The sequence below is a fragment of the Mycothermus thermophilus genome (genome assembly GCF_041956435.1).
Source record: "Mycothermus thermophilus strain CBS 625.91 unplaced genomic scaffold VTJ04scaffold_1, whole genome shotgun sequence".
In the NCBI taxonomy this organism is placed as follows: domain Eukaryota; kingdom Fungi; phylum Ascomycota; class Sordariomycetes; order Sordariales; family Chaetomiaceae; genus Mycothermus; species Mycothermus thermophilus.
Window position 1 is genome coordinate 3,060,023 of NW_027191427.1, and position 13,988 is coordinate 3,074,010.

General features: G+C 54.8%; 6 protein-coding genes across 6 annotated transcripts; 3 read left to right on the top strand and 3 right to left on the bottom strand.

The window, feature by feature from the left end:
- Positions 1–780: 780 nt before the first annotated feature.
- VTJ04DRAFT_1138 (uncharacterized protein) lies at positions 781–2,081 on the bottom strand (the record flags this gene model as incomplete). Its single annotated transcript, XM_069358793.1, has 4 exons — positions 781–909; positions 997–1,130; positions 1,194–1,771; positions 2,026–2,081. 4 exons carry the CDS (start codon positions 2,079–2,081, stop codon positions 781–783), a joined length of 897 nt encoding a protein of 298 aa, XP_069223747.1.
- A 1,481-nt stretch (positions 2,082–3,562) lies between these two features.
- On the top strand, positions 3,563–6,267 carry VTJ04DRAFT_1139 (uncharacterized protein; the record flags this gene model as incomplete). Its single annotated transcript, XM_069358794.1, has 4 exons — positions 3,563–3,712; positions 3,766–5,316; positions 5,379–6,071; positions 6,127–6,267. 4 exons carry the CDS (start codon positions 3,563–3,565, stop codon positions 6,265–6,267), a joined length of 2,535 nt encoding a protein of 844 aa, XP_069223748.1.
- A 128-nt stretch (positions 6,268–6,395) lies between these two features.
- VTJ04DRAFT_1140 (uncharacterized protein) lies at positions 6,396–6,728 on the top strand (the record flags this gene model as incomplete). Its single annotated transcript, XM_069358796.1, has 2 exons — positions 6,396–6,444; positions 6,508–6,728. 2 exons carry the CDS (start codon positions 6,396–6,398, stop codon positions 6,726–6,728), a joined length of 270 nt encoding a protein of 89 aa, XP_069223749.1.
- A 664-nt stretch (positions 6,729–7,392) lies between these two features.
- Positions 7,393–8,839, bottom strand: VTJ04DRAFT_1141 (uncharacterized protein; the record flags this gene model as incomplete). Its single annotated transcript, XM_069358797.1, has 3 exons — positions 7,393–7,644; positions 7,755–8,668; positions 8,728–8,839. 3 exons carry the CDS (start codon positions 8,837–8,839, stop codon positions 7,393–7,395), a joined length of 1,278 nt encoding a protein of 425 aa, XP_069223750.1.
- A 1,060-nt stretch (positions 8,840–9,899) lies between these two features.
- On the bottom strand, positions 9,900–10,477 carry VTJ04DRAFT_1142 (uncharacterized protein; the record flags this gene model as incomplete). Its single annotated transcript, XM_069358798.1, has 2 exons — positions 9,900–10,382; positions 10,436–10,477. The coding sequence occupies 2 exons, from the start codon at positions 10,475–10,477 to the stop codon at positions 9,900–9,902; spliced, it is 525 nt and encodes a 174-aa protein (XP_069223751.1).
- A 1,471-nt stretch (positions 10,478–11,948) lies between these two features.
- VTJ04DRAFT_1143 (uncharacterized protein) lies at positions 11,949–13,891 on the top strand (the record flags this gene model as incomplete). Its single annotated transcript, XM_069358799.1, has 7 exons — positions 11,949–12,088; positions 12,157–12,222; positions 12,293–12,713; positions 13,387–13,427; positions 13,510–13,516; positions 13,742–13,752; positions 13,816–13,891. The coding sequence occupies 7 exons, from the start codon at positions 11,949–11,951 to the stop codon at positions 13,889–13,891; spliced, it is 762 nt and encodes a 253-aa protein (XP_069223752.1).
- Positions 13,892–13,988: the final 97 nt, after the last annotated feature.

Below are 13,988 nucleotides of genomic sequence, written 5' to 3' on the forward strand. Positions count from 1 at the left end.
AAGAGACTTACACATCAGGAAGATATACGACGTTTTTTTCTGTTCGTGGCTGGTCGACGAGTGATGGATGTCAGGTACCCAGGCACATCCGTCTCCTGTCGTCCAGGAAAGAGTGTAATACGGAGGCGAACTGACTGAGTAAGAAGCCTAAATTTATCATTCTGGTGGAGGACTCGTTGTCGAAGAACCTGGCCAGCCATTTTGTGAGTCGTCGTCATCGCGTTCGTGTTGTGTCTGGCGGGAGGGCGAGCAACAGCTCCATGGACCAGGCGAAGGTAGGACACGGCAGTGAAATCGACCCATGCTCACTAATCCGTACGACATACGCAAGGGAACTTTGCATTTTCCGCACAATAGAAGACATTTGGTTTGGTACACTGAGAACGAGTCAATCAAGGGGGGACAGATGGGGCGTGAGGCAAGAAAGAAGAAGAAAAGGTATCTCTCTCTCTGCAGCTCCGCGTCGCCAGGTGATTGATGATATGTTACAAAGCAAGGCGAACGGATGGGGAGGGCATAGTAGACCCAACCCCAACCCCGCGCCCCGGGACAAAGTCCGTGTTTCCCTCGGTCGACCCGCTCGCTTTCCACTGCTGCACCGGCTCCCGATTTTCTTGCACAGGTTGTGTTTTTGGTTTTCATCACCGTAACACAGCACTTGCAAGATAACCCCCCGGGCCCCTCTTTTCGTTTTTCCCCCTCTTTCTCTCCACTTTGCGCCGGCGATCGATTGGTGGGGAATTGCACCAAGCCTTGTTCTTCCCAAGCAGCGCACGCTGCTTACATCTCCTCCGAGGCGACGGCACCCGTGATAATTTCGACGAGTTCGCCCGTGATGACGGCCTGGCGGGTGCGGTTGAAGAGGATCTGGTACTTGCCGATCATCTCGCCGGCGTTCTTGGAAGCGTTCTGTGGAAAACAAAAAAGAAGTGGGGTTAATTCAAGTGGGCGGGGTGATGGATGGATTCAGGGGGAAGGGGATGATGGTAAGCTTACATCCATGGCGTTGCGGCGGGCCGAAATCTCGCAGGCGTGGCCCTCGGTCAGAGCCCAGTAGAGCGAGTTGGCGAGGGTGAACTCCCGGAGGTTGGAGAGGACCTCTTCGTCAACCTCGTACGCGGCGAAGTTGGCTGGGAGAAGAGGTTAGCGCTTTGGCTGCCGGCTCAGATGTCGGGGTTGGAATCATGACATACGAGAGGCGAGGAAAGCCTCGACGTCATAGGCCGAGATGGTGGTGGGCTCGTAGCTCGTGGCGTTGATGAACTTGTTGTAGACGATCTCGACGCCCGAGTAGTCGCCGGGCAGGTTGATGATCTGGTCGGCAATGGCCTGGGCCTCGGCGAAGGTGGGGATGTCCTTGCCGACACCGGCGAAGTTCAGGACGATCTCCTTAGCCTGGGTGCGCTGCAGCTGGGAGCGGCACTTCTCGCCGAGGATGACCAGGTCGAAGTTGGGGTCCTCGCTGTAGCGGCGGCGGATGTAGCGGGACAGACCCGAGTGAATACCGCCGCACAGGCCCTTGTCGGAGCTGCAGACGATCAGCAGCTTCTTCTTGCCCTCACCCTCGAGCGGCTTGGTCTGGGCGGCCTCGAACACCTCGTTGCTGGTCTGGCCGTAGCTGCGGGAGTCGGTCATGGCGCGCTGGGCACGGGTGAGCTTGGTCGAGGCGACGATCTTCATGGTGTTGGTGATCTTCTCGATGTTGCGGATCGACTTGAGACGGCCCTCGATCTCGCGCAGCGTCGCAAAGCCGGCGGACGGGGCGACCGCTCTGCGGATGGTGGGCAGCCGGTTAGCGAGGGGTTCGTTCGGGTCTTCCGTTTTCCATATTCCTCTCTTCCACCTTATCCCAAACTGCCGCATATCTCCTCCATACCCTCTCTGAGCTCCCCAAACACCCAAGACACAAGGCCAATCCACCAATTCCTCCGATGTATGCCATTCCCGAGCCCATCCCACCCGCCTCCCAGCTCCATCGACTCCAAGACAATAATATGCGCGCTGTGAGTGGGAGGTGTCACCTACCGGGACGAGACGGCAGCGCCGGCCCTCAACGCCGGACGGGCAGCTCTGGACAGCATGGCGGGAAGGGAGTGGAAATGAATGCTGCTGCTGGCGACAACCCCGATTGACCTCGGCGGTGGTGGTGGTGGTAGTAGTGGTCGTTGGTGTGGCCGGGGAGAGTTGAGGTCAATTGGCTTTCGGCCTCAAGCAGGCAATTGGCGTGAGAGGTTTGCGGAAGCCGGCTCCACTTCCGAGAGTTGCTGTTCCGCTTCTAGTTCGTGTGTGCCCGGGTGTGCTTGGCCAAAAAAGATGCGCCCTTTTTCCCGGCTGCTGGCGATTGGCAATTGTGGCGGGAATCAGGGTTAGGGTTTTGGTAGATGAGACCGCGAACCAGCCTTTTTGCCCAGCCAAGCCAGGTTCCAAGTTTTGGTTTGTCAGCCAGCTGCCTTGCCAGTGCTGACAGGTCGCGGCGATCCGAATTCCAGCTGGCGATCCACCCCGTCTCTCGCCTGGGCGTCCAGCCCCCAGTCTCTGCGCGTCTCCAAGTCCCCAAACCCCAATCCCGCAGAAGTCCATGCCCGTTCCATCCCATTCACGTCCGCCAATCCACTGCACTTGTCAGCGTGCTTTAGAACACAACCACCCCCGGGGTCAGCGGAGCCACTACCTGACGCATTCAGGTCGCCCCCCCAGGACCTGTGGACCTGACACCTCCAAGGCGAACGCCTCGGGTTGCTGCAAAGAGTGGAGCCCCGGGATTCCAATCTTTAACCTCACTCTGCCGCCCCAAACTTCCAGGCTGTCTCGTCCTCTTCTGCCACCTGCCATCTTCCATCTCCCTTCCTTTCTGCTTCGTTTCCTTCCTTGATGTTCTCTGGGCCTCCGACCTTCCTTCGTCCTACCTAACTCCGCTCCTCGCTACGAGAGAAATCGAGTAGCGAGCTTCTTTCTCTGACTCAGCCTGTCTTCTCCAACTCTTCTTGTCCGGGGGCGGTTTTGTTCCCGTTTTTCATCGAACTCGACTCGGCACAACCAACAAGGTCGCCTACCTGTGATCCACGAATCCGCATCTCCTTTCTCCATCGCACGGCCTTGCACGGCCTTGCAGCGCCTTTACTCGACTCGAGCCAACCCGCCCAAATTTCCCTTTCTCTTTCTCGAGTCTCGGTTCCGCGTCCAGACTCGCCTGTCTCACAGCCTTTCCACCGTTCCGCGTTACGAGCCTCCGGCACCGACCGTCGCTCAGATTTTATCACGGAGGACCATGCGAGGCGACAGCTCTGACGACGACGTTCCTCTCGCGAAGTCTGGTCAAGGTAAGGCATTTCGTCTGATCTCGGCGCGCCTTGACGCGCCTTTGCGCTCCTGCCTGCGCTTAGGCAACATTTTTTTTTTCGAGTTTCCGGTTTTCCGATTCCTGCGCGACCTGTTTTTCCATTTCCTCACTTTCTCGATTTCCAACTTTCCATCCCACAACCAAACCTTCTTTTCTTCATTCAACTAACCTCAATCCTTTTGATCATCAGCCTCCACCAGTTCACCTGAATCCAATCGCAAAATGGCCACCACACTGCCGGTGGTCCGCAAGGAGGACCGCATGGACATCGATTCGGGCGCCAACGGCGCTTCGAAGCGCAAGGCCCGCACCTCGACCGGTGCCGCCCCGAAGTATAAGGAGGAGTCAGACAGCGATGATGGCCAGCCTTTGGTATGTTCGACCATCACCTAGATTCCAATCACCAGACTGACCTCCCATCACAGGCGAAACGTCAAAAACCCAACAACCGCAAGAAGGTCGAGTCGGACAGCGATGACGAGCCGATTGCGAAGAAGAACGGCGTGAAGAAGGAAGCCGCCGAGTCTTCTGACGACGACAAGCCTCTCGGAAAGCGCAAGGCCGACACCAAGACCAAGAAGCCCGCAGCCAAGAAGGCCATCAAGGAGGAGTCCGACGACGAGCCTCTGGCCAAGCCCAAGAAACGCCAGTCCAACGGTGCCACAACCGCCAAGAAGGCCAACGGCGTCAAGAAGGAGGAGTCTGATTCCGATGCTCCCATCGCGAAGAAGGCCAAGACCGCAGCTCCCGCTAAGAAGGGCAACAACAAGGACAAGGAGAAGCAGAAAGAAAAGGACAAGGCCGCCGCCGAGGATGAGTCCAAGGAGAACAGCGAGGGCGAAGAGGAAGAGGAAGAGTACCGCTGGTGGGATCAGCCCAAGAAGGAGGATGACACCATCAAGTGGACCACTCTTGAGCACAACGGCGTGCTCTTCCCGCCTCCGTACCAGCCTCTCCCCAAGAATGTGAAGCTTTACTACGATGGCAAGCCTGTGGATCTCCACGTCGAGGCCGAGGAGGTGGCCACCTTCTTCGGCTCCATGCTCCACTCCACCCAGAACGTCGAGAACCCTGTTTTTCAGAAGAACTTCTTCAATGACTTCAAGGAGGTCCTCGACAAGACTGGCGGTGCCAAGGACATGGATGGAAATCCCGTCGAGATCACCGAGTTCAAGAAGCTCGATTTCACAAAGATTTACGAGCACTTCAGGGCTCTCAGCGAGGCCAAGAAGAACCGGTCCCCTGCAGAGAAGAAGGCCGAGAAGGCCGAGAAGGAGAAGCTGGAGGCTCCCTACATGTACTGCAAGTGGGATGGCCGGAAGGAGAAGGTTGGAAACTTCCGTGTTGAACCTCCCGGTCTTTTCCGCGGCCGCGGTGAGCACCCCAAGACGGGCAAGGTCAAGAAACGCGTCATGCCCGAGCAAGTCACCATCAACATCGGCAAGGACGCGAAGGTGCCGGATCCCCCGCCGGGCCACAAGTGGAAGGCTGTGCAGCACGACAACAAGGCGACCTGGTTGGCCATGTGGCAGGAGAACGTCAACGGCAACTACAAGTATGTCATGCTTGCGGCCAACAGCTCCATCAAGGGCCAGTCCGACTACAAGAAGTTCGAGAAGGCCCGCGAGCTCAAGAAGCACATTGACCGCATCCGCGCGGACTACACGAGGGATCTCAAGAGCGAGGTTATGGCAGACAGGCAACGTGCGACGGCTATGTACCTGATCGACAGGTTTGCCTTGAGAGCTGGTAACGAGAAGGATACGGAGAACGAGGCTGAGACCGTGGGTTGCTGCTCTCTCAAGTACGAGCACGTTACCCTTAAGGAGCCCAACATTGTCATCTTCGACTTCCTCGGAAAGGACAGCATTCGTTTCTACAACGAGTTCACCGTCGACCGCCAGGTGTTCAAGAACCTCAAGATGTTCAAGAAGCCTCCCAAGGAGGAGGGTGATGACATCTTCGATCGCCTGACGGTGGGTTTGACGATCCTATGGAGACTGTGTGGGAAAGGAATACTGACAAAGTGCTTTTCTAGACCTCGCAACTCAACAAGCATCTCTCCAGCTACATGCCCGGCCTGACGGCTAAGGTGTTCCGTACTTACAACGCTTCCAACACCATGTCTCAGCTTCTCCAGAAACTCGAAGTCAAGGACCGGACCATGGCTGAGAAGATCAAGCTCTACAACGACTGCAACCGTGAAGTCGCCATCCTTTGCAACCACAAGCGCACCGTTGGAGCCAGCCACGAGGCCCAGATGGAGAAACTCGGCGATCGCATTAAGGGATTGAAGTACCAGAAGTGGCGCACCAAAATGATGATGCTCGACCTGGATCCCAAGCTGAAGAAGAAGAAGGGCGCTGAGTACTTCGAGCTCGACAAGGATATCGACCAGGCGTGGATCGAGCAGCACCAGAAGTTCCTGGCCGAGGAGCTCAAGACCAAGATCGAGAAGAAGTTCGAGAAGGACAACGAGAAGCTCGCTTCCGAGGGCAAGGAGAAGCTGCCGGCCAAGGAGCTTAAGGAGCGTCTGAAGGCGGTGGCCGAGCTCGAGGCCAAGTTCAAGAAGGAGAACAAGACCGGCAAGGTCGAGGCGGAGGGTAAGGGGCCCACCGTCGAGAAGCTGGAAGCCGCCGTCTTGAAGCTGGAGGAGCGGATCAAGACTCTCGAGCTGCAGTGTGCGGATCGGGAGGGTAACAAGGAGGTTGCCCTGGGTACCTCTAAGATTGTGAGTTTTCAACCTCACCACGTTGTGAAGCAATGTTGCTAACTGTGACTCTCAGAACTACATCGATCCTCGTCTCACGGTCGTCTTCTCGAACAAGTTTAATGTCCCGATCGAGAAGTTCTTCTCCAAGACGCTCCGCGACAAGTTCAACTGGGCCATCCAGTCCGTCGGCAAGGACTGCACCTGGGAGTTCTAACTTCAACCGCTGGCGCACAGGAGGACCAGAAGGGAGACGACATGGGCGTTGCGTTTGTATACTATGCGAGCTTTCTTTCCTGATTTGCTCTCGGACGACATTTACTTCACACGAGCTCCCACGCGGGAATGGAAAAACACGGTGTGCCGCATTTGAAGCCTGGGCCGGTCCAGCGTTGTCGGAGGTTCATACCTCCTGACGCAAAGACCCTATGGCCGGCTTAACTGGGCGAACACCTAGGGAAGAGCGGTGGCTTTAGAGATGGGATGCACAGCGGCGGCGTTTGCAGAGAAGGGTTTCGGGCGCGTGTTGATTTGTTTTCTTCCCTCTCGTTGTATTCGACGATGAACCTGGGTACCATGGCAGGTGGGGGAGGATGTATTCTGCTTTTACTTTACGGGTGGTTTTCGCAAGTCATGAAGAAGCCGAGGGACCTCAAGGCCGTTTTCGCGCTGCATTAAATGTTACTGGCTGGGGTGGCGGCGTCATAGCAATGGGATGAGCATGACTTTGCTTGGAAATGGGGAGGAGAGGATGAATGAGGACAGAGGGTTCAGGGGTTGGGGGGTTGGCTGGGTTGTTTGGGTTGAGAAAGGCCGAGAGAGTAGGCTCTGCAGAGTTTTACCACCTTGAGGTAGCTCGCCGCTGCGTTAGTTTGCAAGGGGAGAGAGAAGTCATAGAGGAAGCAGCAAAACGGCGTTGAGTTGAACAATCGATGGTTTCTGCAATAATACCGTGAGATGGGCACGCAATGTGATGTGTCTTGACGGAAGTCTTGTCATCCCATCTTATTCATTGATATTCGTCCTGCCATGCTTCGTTCGTCTCCACCATCTGGGTTGCCCCGTGGTGTATCCAACCGCTTGAGATGAAAAAGTCAGGCTATGCGAGTGACACTATCTACATGCGTTTCAAATCATAATGCCAATCATTTACCACGTCAAGTCAATGCTGCCTCATAACGCCGCCGAATGCGAACCAAACAAACTCCAGCGCCTGATGCCCCAATTTTCAAAGGCTTGATGAAAAATAGTAAGAGAGAATAGTGGAATCCGAACCCGGAAGAAACAAGCCACCAGTCCCAACGATCTATCCCATTGCCATTCCATTCTAACCCAGCCCAATTCAAACCAACAAACGGAGGAAGTGGAAGAAAACAGACGAGAAAAGCGCCGTCATGAGGGGTACCAATGCCGAGGGCACCATTTTGACACCGCTGTCCATCGGGGGCGCGGCCGTCGGGAAGAAGTCCGAGCCTCCGGCGCTGCCGGTGGGGAGGACGCTTGTATCGAACGTGGTTTGGCCGTTATTATTGCCAGAGCCGGAAGAGGAGGAGTCCGAGTCCGAGTCCGAAGATGGCGAGGAGGTTGGGGGTGTCTGTTTTTTTTGTATTAGCATTTTGGTTTTATCAAGATTAGGTTTGGGTGAATATGTGCCATCGCCATTGAAGACAGGGAAAATGTTTATGGTAAAAGGCACGTACTTACAGTACTCGAACCAACCGGCACGACCTTGCCATCCGAGGTCATGACCCAACCCGAGGGGATGGGGCCGACGGTGCGGATCACCGTGGACCCGGCAGAGGTGTGGCCGATGATGCCGCCCGGCGGGATGGTGGGGGAGGCGGTGTAGGTGGTCTCTGGCGCTGCGCTGGCCGTGGTCTCGACGGGCGCCGCGCCGTTCGCGTTGCCGTTGATCTCGCCGCCCTCGGACCGAATCGACTGCCACGTCCCGGACTGGTCGCTGTAGTAGTAGGCCTTGCCGGTCGAGTAGTCGGTGATGCGCGCCGAGCGGACCACCATGCTGAAGGGGCCCTGGGAGTAATCGGTCGGGCCGCGCGCCCACTCGATGGTGCCCTGGGGGTTGCCCGGGTCGCCGCCGGACCAGGCGCCAAACTTGACCTGCATGGGCGTCTGCGGATACTGGTCGCCGGCGTCGGCGAAGGTGACGGTGCGCACGACGGTGCCGCCGACGTACCAGACGATGCGGTCCTTGGTCCAGTCGATGATGTAGGTGAGGAACTCGGCCTGGTTGTTGGGCGCCGGGTTGAACTGCGCGTTGGTGTAGATGGGCCGGCCGCGGCTGAAGAAGTTGGTCTGCATGGTGTTGGCGTCGGCGCCGAGCCATTCAATGTCGATCTCGTCGAGCGCATCGGAGAGGAGGACGAGAGAGCTGACGATGCCGGCGCCCGGGGCGGCTTTCATGGTCACTTCGACGCGGCCGAACATGATGTAGAAGATGCTGGTGAGTTGCGGGGAGTCGCCGGACCCGGCGACGGTGAAGCTGACGCCGTCGGGCCCGTAGGTTGGGTTGCCACCGCTGGGGACGAAGGAGTTGACTTCGCCTTGGGTGAAATCGACGTTGATGGTCATGCCGAGGGCGGTGTTGGCGGGGCAGCCACCTGGGGAGGATTGTTAGTTTTTTGGGTGCCTCATCTGCTGGAGATGGGAGTTGACTTACTAGTGAGTAGCGGGTTACATGCTGACCATGTTTGTCCGATTGCTGTGTTGCTGAAGAGAGTGACGGCGCCGGCAGCGGCAGCAGCCGCTCTCCTCCATCCTCGTGTAAACATGTTGGTTGGAAGACGGGACTCGACGGCAGGTTGCCGATACCGAGTAATAGGGGAGGTGTTTGGTGATGGTTGGCTCACGACTTGGAAGTTCAACGACAATGCAATTATGAGACAAAGGAAGAAGTTGGAGTCCGAGGATAATGTCAATCTACTTTGTACGTGGCATTCCACGGAAAAAAAGAGAGCGTGGGATGTGTCAGGGGTATGTCATCGTGTGAAGCGATTTAAAGATCGGAATGTCGACGACCTCACCAGCCTCCTCAAAGCTGTCGTCATCCGGCTGTGGGTCTCACAATCAGATCCGGCGGCTCAGCTTCAGGCGGGCAAGGATTATCTCTCGTTTGTTTCCAAGGTTAGCGGTGTTTTTGAGGAGGTTGGGAAATCGGCGGCTGCCCAAGCAACGGCCTCTGCCACACCGAATGCTGTTTCCAGGTGGCTGGGTGGTTGGCAAGGTCTCGGCACCCGGCTGTGGTCCCAATACGGGTCTTGGCATCTCGCTTGTTGTCCCGATCGGCCCCGCTCTTCCCGTCCCCCGAAAGCCAGGACGAAACCCGATCCAGGGTTCCACGTGTTGCAGATCCGATCAACCTCGTGAGGCTCAGATGAACATCAAAGGACATTGCCGTTATTGCACGTCTTCCGGATACATACTGGACTAGACACATATAGACAAGAACGCGCCCCCAAACGGAGTACTTAGATGGAATTCAACTAAATAGATGACGATCTGACAAGACAAATCAAAAATCTGAAATACCAACCCTCTCCGACATCATGTATTTCGTTTCCACCATGTATTTCAAGAACTGAAAAAGTGATGACAACCGCCAACAGAAGACAAAACATATAACCTGCTCTAAGAATAAAACACCAATATCTTAGGTGGGTACCCATACTCATTTCCCAATACGCGCCTCTTAACATCCTTCCAACAGCATGAACAGCAAGATTGCTGCGAGAATGTTAATGGAAAAACTGACTGCTCGAAGTAGCGTTGTCAGAACGTAAAGAAATCGCATCTCGTCGAATCAATCTGAAGAGGTTGACACAGAGTATTTGTTTACGGGGAGCTCCGCTGATTCCATTGTGAATTTGTGAGGATTTGGCAGTCGATTTTCATGGCGAGCTTCGAATCCAGCGGTGTTCCCACACACTGGATAGGACTCCTTGGGTCCCTCCCGCTCCTCTTTTCCTCGTCGCTCATCTCACGAACTTCGGATCTCAGATGACGGTACAGGCTGTGGCCAACCATGCTGATGACCATGGCTGCGCAAGTGGCCCAGGGAAGATATCCCAGGAGGACGAGGCGGGCATCGGCTGTCATGCCATACCCAACAACAGCGACGGTTGCCAGGACGATGAAATAAACAATGGGCTGGAGGGGGTCGCGTCTGTGTCTCCGATGGGTGAACGACGAAACACTATAGCCGAACACTAGACATGAAAATAGCATGAGGCCCGGTGGCGGACGGAAGAAGGTGGAATCGTCAACCTCCTCGCCTTGGCCTTGTTGGGCGCTCGGCCATTGAGGTACCCGAGGGTTCTCCACCAGGTTAGCAACATCTGTTGAAGTACGAGGAGAGGTCGGAGACCAACCGGTACGTGTGCGCTTTGAAGTCGGTTTTGCAAAGTGAACATCCAGATGACCGTGCTGCAGAGAGCGCAGAACACGATCTCTGCAACCTCGGACACCAGATGCCCATCACCTGGTGGCGGTGAGTCAACTGATCTGGGGCGAGGTTGCAGGAGACATAACAATGGTTGCATTTCATGTCAAGTAGGGAAGCTTTGAAAGAGAAACTCAAGAGGTTGGCTCTCGAGGTTGGATCGGCAATTCAAAGTGACGTTCTCGATGAGATCAATGGAACTATCGGTTTGCTCAACAACCACAAGGGAGTGAAAGGATGAGGCTCTGCGCTAAATAATCAGAACAGTTTACATGTAGGCTTCTGGGGAGCTTTTATATGCGATATTAGCCCCTCTAACAAAAATCACAACAGTAAGCGCCTGATTTAATCCAGGTTACCCGAGAGGTTTCCGACTATGCTGTGACCGAGTCGGCAACCACATAGTCTTCCAGTCTTGGACAAGGCTCGCATTTTGAGCCACGTCCCTAACCACCAGGGCCCAATGTGCATGCAACATGCAAAATTCCCATAGTCACTGGGCAAACTCCTGCAGCCAAGGCTGACCCGCAAGTTTGTTGCCCTGCTACGTTCTCACCGAGAATCCTAACCAATTGCTTCGTTGGACTCACCCCTCACCTCAAGTAGAGCCGCATTATATTGCGAAGGCAACCGGTGCGGACTATGCGGACCACCAGGGATTGTCGCGAGAACAGCATAACACCGCAAGAAGTGTCAGAACTTGAGAACCAATACCCTATTATCCATTGGTCGACTTTGTGATGATAGGCCGTTCAGTTGGTGGATCCCCCCCTGAACCCCTCTTTACGGCGTCGTTGTGTCGGCAAGGCATCCAACTTATCTTCCCAGAGACTTCTCATAACATCGGATGGGTCGCATGCGGCTTTACTCCAAGTCACGATACATAAAGAGTGAGGTAGTCAACAACAAGAGGGCTCAAGCTTCGGCTGACCGATGAGACGCCCGGTGGCCTTTTGCCATTAGTCGAGCGCTCCCGCCCTCCTTCCTCTCTGCTGTGTCTACCAGTCCTTCTTTTCTGCGGAAGCACATCTATTTGTGATAGACTCATGTTTTATGTTCCGCAGCTTTCTCGGACTGTCATAGCTGAGCAATTTAGAACCTGATTTACATTGACAAGCACTTACAGCAGACGAGTGGCATCGAGGCGTGTTGAAGCATCGGAGCGCTCTCGACTTAGCAACACCGTTGAACATCTGACCAGTCATCGAAACATCCAACCAGTTACCGAAACACTTGAACAATCATCGAGACACTTGATATCGAGACACTGGAACAATCATCAACAACCACCGATCATTATCTACCAATACATGAACTTCGGACTCCTGTCTTTATTGCATGCCGGCCTTCCTAGTTCCCTCCTCAGCTTGTCCTCTCGGTTTTCGGCGGCGCCGACGACGACCTCAGTTACCCCATCCATAATGGAACTTGGGGGAAGCCCAATGACAAGGCCATGGTCCCGGGCCCGGGCTGATCGAGATCTTCGTCAAAATTTCATAATCGGCTCCGCTGCCCTCATGATTGGGATGGCCGTTTTCTTTCCATTGGCTGACGACCGAGGCGGAGTTTGGTTCCGGTCCATGTAAGTAATGGTTGCTACCTGGTAATTATTCATGCTTAACAATCGCTAACCTGTACCAAATCCCATAGGACGCTGGCCCTCTTCTTCCTGGCTGTCCCGGTGTTCCATGCTTTGCATCTGGAACCTTTCATTCGGTACGGAGCCAGTCCCCATCCTTGCTACGGCTCTGTCTCCGACGAATCGAATATTCACTGACAAGCTCAGCACCGGAAGGTTCACAATTCCCATTCTATTGTTCCTCATGCTGCCTATTGTCTTGACAGCCGGTCCATCAAGGGAGAGTCTCCTCCCATGGCTGCCCTTCATTCTCACGGTGATGAGTTTTATCACCGTTGGCGTGGACGAAGCTCTACCGTACCTGCGACGCACGAACGACGATGACAGTAGATTCATGCGGCTAGAGAGCGGACGGTCGACAACGGTTTCCACACGACCACCCCCGAGCAACCCCCGTTCACCGGACCCAAGTGATTTTCGGTTTACAGGACCGCCATCTCGGGCTGTATCCAGGTGCTCTGGCAGTGAGGCTAGCTCTGGCGTCAACCTTCACAGCGTCCAAGGCGTTGTCAGGCCGTCTTGGGGCGTGTCGACTCTGAGCTTCTGGCAATCTCAGGATGCACATGAGGTACCTAGAGCTATTGGGACGGAACCGCCCACGCAGACTATGGGCATCGATCAGGACTTGGAACCTGAATTGACTGGAACCTCGGATGACCTGGACTCTCGACTCTCAACCAGTTCACTCCTCCACAACCTTGTGCAAAGGAGTGTCTGAGTACACTCTCTTACCAAAATCGAGTGGTAACCTGCATCCGTGGCATGGTGAATGCTGTTTCCTGTGGCCTGGTAGCCAACAGAACAGGCCAAGCAGGTCACCTGCCAAGGTCGGATGAGACATTCCCTTTTACGTGTCACACAGCTGACGCCCCCGTTCGTTCCTTCTTTCATATTTGGAAGAAACAAGCCACTTAGCTACCGGCCATCCTTGCATATCCCAAGGAAGCACCCCGTATGAACATCCACTTGGGTCCACAACGGCCGCGATGAGCACTCGTTTCCAGCTTGAGGGCATTTCGTTGCTTAGAGGTTTGGTCAGCCACGGAAATAACCGACATCTCTCTCTCTATTGAGTCCCGACACGCTTGTCAGCAACCGGCGATATTATTAACGTCTCAACCATGCACTTCATGGAGTGTGATAGCCCTTGAGGTGGTCTGATGTGGAATCGACCAGAAGGAGGCATTGAAAGCATTGAGTCAAGTGCTTCAAAGCGGCAGGGCGTCTGACACTTTCGCAAGATATTCGCGTGTTCTTGCCTGCCCTGCCCTACCGAATTACGGTTAGTATCTGCCCAGCCTGTGATGGAGGGGGAGGCTTTTGTCCACAGTACAGAGTTAATCCTGACGGCAATTATTCTGCAGTTCTCTGGTATGTGTGCTGGTTTGCTCGTTGGCGTCCCTATTAGTTGGGAGTTCGGCATCACATACAACGACTCGCAAGCCATACTTTGCACAACCGAGAATGACTACCCGAGGCCATCCCATACCTGCAGCATCTAATGGCAAAAGTTCCGGCCGGGAGACGCCAGGATGAAAGTTCAGTGCTCGCGGTTTGAGATGCTTCACTCGTGGGTTCGACTAATACGGGACTCAGTCCTACACACGGTGTGTATTGCCCACCTTTGATAATAGCTCCGCATTTAAATAGAGCGTTCTAACTTTGTACAGTTACTCCTGGAATGGTTGGTTCCACATCACAGCTCTCAAGGATGGGTACTTGGAAAAGAATGAAGAGAAGACATGACTTATCAGTGTATTGTAGACAGTTATTTGGTTCGTTCTTGGGTTACACAGCACCATGATGTTGACTCAGCCATGTCGGCGTTGGGTCTTGATTCAAC